This window comes from Genypterus blacodes, unplaced genomic scaffold, assembly GCF_046128005.1.
Source record: "Genypterus blacodes isolate CSIRO-AG114 ecotype Tasmania unplaced genomic scaffold, CSIRO-AGI_Gbla_v1 ptg000029l_1, whole genome shotgun sequence".
NCBI classification, from domain to species: Eukaryota; Metazoa; Chordata; class Actinopteri; order Ophidiiformes; family Ophidiidae; genus Genypterus; species Genypterus blacodes.
The window spans coordinates 1,729,864-1,734,033 of record NW_027466842.1 but is presented as its reverse complement, the minus strand read 5'-3'; the positions used below and the strand labels follow the sequence as shown (position 1 = coordinate 1,734,033).

Here is a 4,170-nt window from a genome sequence, read left to right as displayed (position 1 = left end):
TTTTTGTTTTTTTTTTGTCATTAAAATCTTTTTTTTTTTCTTATGTTTTCTTATATACTTGAAGATGTGGTAAGCATGCAAGCCTCGTAGAGGAGGGGGCCCCCGGAAGGGCTGATGGGGGGGCTGGTGGTGGAAAAAGGGGGCGGGGGAGGGGGAGGAGTCGTCTCAGGCCAGAGCCGGGAAGGCCTCGGGATCGTCCACGTTGGGGACTGACACTCCGCTTGGCTGTGGAGGGGGGAGAAAGAAAGGGAAAAAGAAAGAAAGAAAATGAAGGAACACTGATATGGATCCTTTACAGTTACTCCATTCAACCGTTTGTTTTAGGCACTGTTACCTTTTCGGGGCGTCCTCCGCCACGCACCGGCCTGCTGGCCCCCCCGCCAGCGCCGCCGGGGCCGGCACCACCACCAGCACCGCCGCCGCCGCCACCACCACCACCTCCGCCGCCACCGCCGCGGCCTCCCCTGCCTCCACGGGCACCGCCACGCCCACGCCCGGGGCGGCCAAGGTCTCCAAAGTTGATCTCCAGCTGGGATGTGATGTCATTGGCCGGTTTGCGGAAGTGGTGGTCACTGGGGTCGTCGGCGTTGCCCTGATGAGAAGAGAAGGTGACAGGTGAGCGTCTGAGGCTTTAACTGGACTCCTAACCAAAGTGTTCCTAACCAATCATCAGCAGGTTCAGCGTGGTGCACTGTGCGGTCAAAGCACCTTGGGGAAGACTGCATGAGCCTCTGCTTCCGGTTCCGTAGCATCAATCAAAGCACCGACAGGCCTCTGGAATTTAAAAAGAAGAAATCTCATCATTACAACGCTGACATTCATTCTCTGAGCGATGACCCAATAGTTGGATACTAAAGCCTTTAGTGCTCCATAAGATCACAACACTTACATCTTCACTCTTGGACTTGTGCAGCACGTATCCTTTCTTCCATTGGCTGTCGGCTCCCTCGTTGGGCTTGCGGATGTTGAACTCGACCTTGGTGCGCTCCTTGTCCTGCATGGCCTTCCATTCGTCCAGGGTCATCTCTTTGGGGCCCTCATTCTTAACCTCTTCAACCTCATTCTCCCTGAAAAAGACAAAAGTCAACAAGTAACGTCAGAACTCAACAAATAACTGTTTATCCCCAATCTCTAATCTTTACCTCATCTTAACCTTAGTGATGAAACATTGACATTAAAGACCCTCAGGCTGTAGCGACTGAACTTGAATGGCACAGCAGGTAAACACACTGCAGATCCCTTCAGATCTTTTCGACATTGAATGCGAGGCGAAGCAACGGCCAACACGGTGAGTTGACACAAGATATCCTGCCGATGCAAATAGCTCGGTCTTGGATTTCCTATACAGGCAAATTGCTTAAACCCGCCATTCAAACGCCGCTCGGACGCGAACGTGTGCAGCGGTGAAGGAGCACTCACTTGTTCTCAGAGCTGGCAGGTGCGTGTTCCTCTCCCTCTGGGGTCGCCTCGGGGGCAACAGGTTGTTCAGCCTCACTGGGAACACAGAACACACCTTGATTATTTAGCAATCGTGGGACAGGCTCGTCTTACGCTCAGTTAAACATTGCGTGTTGTTGTCATTAAAATGTGCGGCAGCTTTAGAAGCACATTTCCGCTGGCGTCGCCGTCATCCTGGCCGGGCGAATGTTGTCACCTTTGCCACAAACATGCAAACTAACAAGTAACCGCAGCAAAGTCTCACCTCACTTCCTCCTTCACCGCGCCCCAGTTGTGAGAGCCGCTGCCGCCGCGCTTTTCCTCGTTCTTCTGATTGCTGGAGCGAACAAGATAAACAAGGACATTGCGGTCTTGAAAAACAGCCAAAAACTCATTTCACAACAACAATCACCTTTAAGCCCGACTCCACAGAGTTAAAGTCTGTATGGTTTCTTCCATTAAAACTCCATTAGTTTGCCTCCATACTTCCTAATACCAGAATAAGAGGCGACAGCTCCTAATCTAATCCCTTAGAATGTACAGCCCGCCGTCCAATATTTGCAGATTTGCTGTACTTACGATTTGTCACTGCCGCTGTGTCTGTCAAAGTCTCGTTTCCCACGGGAGTCGAAGCCCTCTCCTCTGCCCATGCCACGACCCCTTCCTCCACCACGCCCGCCCCGGCCGCCACCACGCCCTCTCGGGGGCCGGTCTCCAGAAGGCCTGATGGACAAAGGAAACAAACACAACGTTGACGCGGCGGTGATCGGCAAACCGACAGTCACACGTGCATGTCAGTTGCTTTAATAGTCAAACATTGGCAAACTAGGTTCGAAAAAGCGATCGGGTTACAGATGGCTGTGCTGTGCGGTTGAGGTGAGTAGGCGGAGATAACATCAATAGCTGTGAACACTAATCCTGGCACACGCCTCCGCACTGATCACAGTAGATAGCTTCCGGCTTATCAGCGTGCTTAAATATGTTCCTCACTGATCATCACAGTTACTCACTTATCAACAGTGAACTCGCCGCCTCCCTCGGGCTTGTCTTCGGCGGGCTTCTCAAAGCGGCGCTCGCGAGGAGGTCTCCGGTCCGGCCTCTTGTCTCCGGGCCGTCCCTCGCCCTGCCCGCCCTGATGCTGGGAGCCGGGCTGGCCCTGCTGGTCGGGCCTTCGACCGACTCGCCTGATACCTGTCAATCCAAAAATGACCTGTTTTGAACCGTTGGACTGATGTCATACCTACTTCAGAATGCCAAACCTAACACACAATAAGCACACTGGTGTACGATCATTTGTTGGGATAGTAATTTGCGCTTGTTTACTCGCCACCACCTGCCTATTCTGAGCAAACAAGAACATGCAGAACACCTTTACAAAACAACATTTAAGCGTGAGAGAGGTCAGCAGATTGTATAAAGAGTATACAGAGTATAAAAGGTTTAATTTAATAATAACAGTAACCGTCTCAATACATTTGACAGTAAAAATCCTTCAAAACCATGAAACCATATTAGATCATTTATTATTAAACAATATATAAATCAAAACGCAAACTGTAGCATATATGTAGTGAAATGCCATGTATCATTCAACACACACACACGCGTCGAGGCTGACATGGAGGAGAAACACAAGCACCTGAAGTGAGGAGCATGGAGCAGAGTGACATCTCTCCTGTCAGCAGTTTCACTTCACAACAACACAAAGCGCACGGCAGCACTTCGGTCTCATTCAAAGTACCGACAGGCCGACCGAGGGCCTCTTTTTACGCATAACTTACTTCTGCTGCTGCTGCTAGTCAGAACAATTCGTTAGGAGACCGACGCGACGTTATTGAATTTCCTAAATGTATCACACATCGCAAACACCGAGCGATCCGTTTCACCATCACGTCATTTCAATACTTTGCACATTTGCTTAGCAGAGACATCGACTCTTCCCAGACCTGAGCGTCCGACAGCACGGAGCATCAGCACAGGCGGCAGTAACCCAACACTATACACCCCCCCTGCGTGATGCTGCTGCTGCTGCTGCTGGAGCCGTTTCTGCGACACTGGCTGGTACAGTCTGCAGAGCACCTTGCTGCTGCTGCTGCTGCTGCTGGGTCAGACCCCAGCATCCTAACCACTCCATCCCTCTCGGGATAAGAACGCGTTTGCGCCGCTAACCTCAATCTCAGAGGATTTACGTGTCTGTCCTCTAGCAAGTAACACCATAGGGTCCATGTTGACCTCACACTGTGTTTCGCAGACCAGCAGCAAGCTAACGCAGTAGCTGAGCTAGCGGGAGATGCACATGACAGTTCCCCCAGAAAATAACATAAACGCACGGATATGTGCGGCTCGCTGCACGGCTTACCTTCTTTCTTCAGAGGAACCGGAGCCTGGGACTCTTCCTTCTTATCTAGCAGAGGGTTCTTCCTGTCCTTCTGGGACTCCTTCTTCGGCTGCTTGGCGGCTTGAGCTGCGGTCCTGGTAGAACCAGCGGCGGCCCCCTCCTTCTTCTTGTTTTCCGCGGCTTTAAGGATCTCAAACGGGTCGGACTCATCGTCTAATAACTGGTCGAACCGGTTGGTTACGACGCAGCCGAAGCCTTCTTGCAGGTGTCCGGGCATGATGGCGCCCCTTCAACGGGATTCACCTCCGATTCTACGAGGCTTGATGCGAACAATTCGCTGGATGCTGCCACAAGATGGCTGGGAGAGCTGCCCCTTCTCTTCCGGTGTGAGCATC

General features: G+C 51.8%; 1 protein-coding gene across 1 annotated transcript; it reads right to left on the bottom strand.

The window, feature by feature from the left end:
* On the bottom strand, window positions 1–4,170 carry serbp1b (SERPINE1 mRNA binding protein 1b). Its single transcript, XM_076144795.1, has 9 exons — window positions 3,797–4,170; window positions 2,448–2,628; window positions 2,017–2,160; window positions 1,703–1,774; window positions 1,420–1,494; window positions 890–1,067; window positions 709–774; window positions 335–592; window positions 1–225 (listed from the first exon to the last, which is right to left on the bottom strand). Exons 1-9 carry the CDS (start codon window positions 4,050–4,052, stop codon window positions 166–168), a joined length of 1,290 nt encoding a protein of 429 aa, XP_076000910.1. The 5' UTR covers window positions 4,053–4,170; the 3' UTR covers window positions 1–165.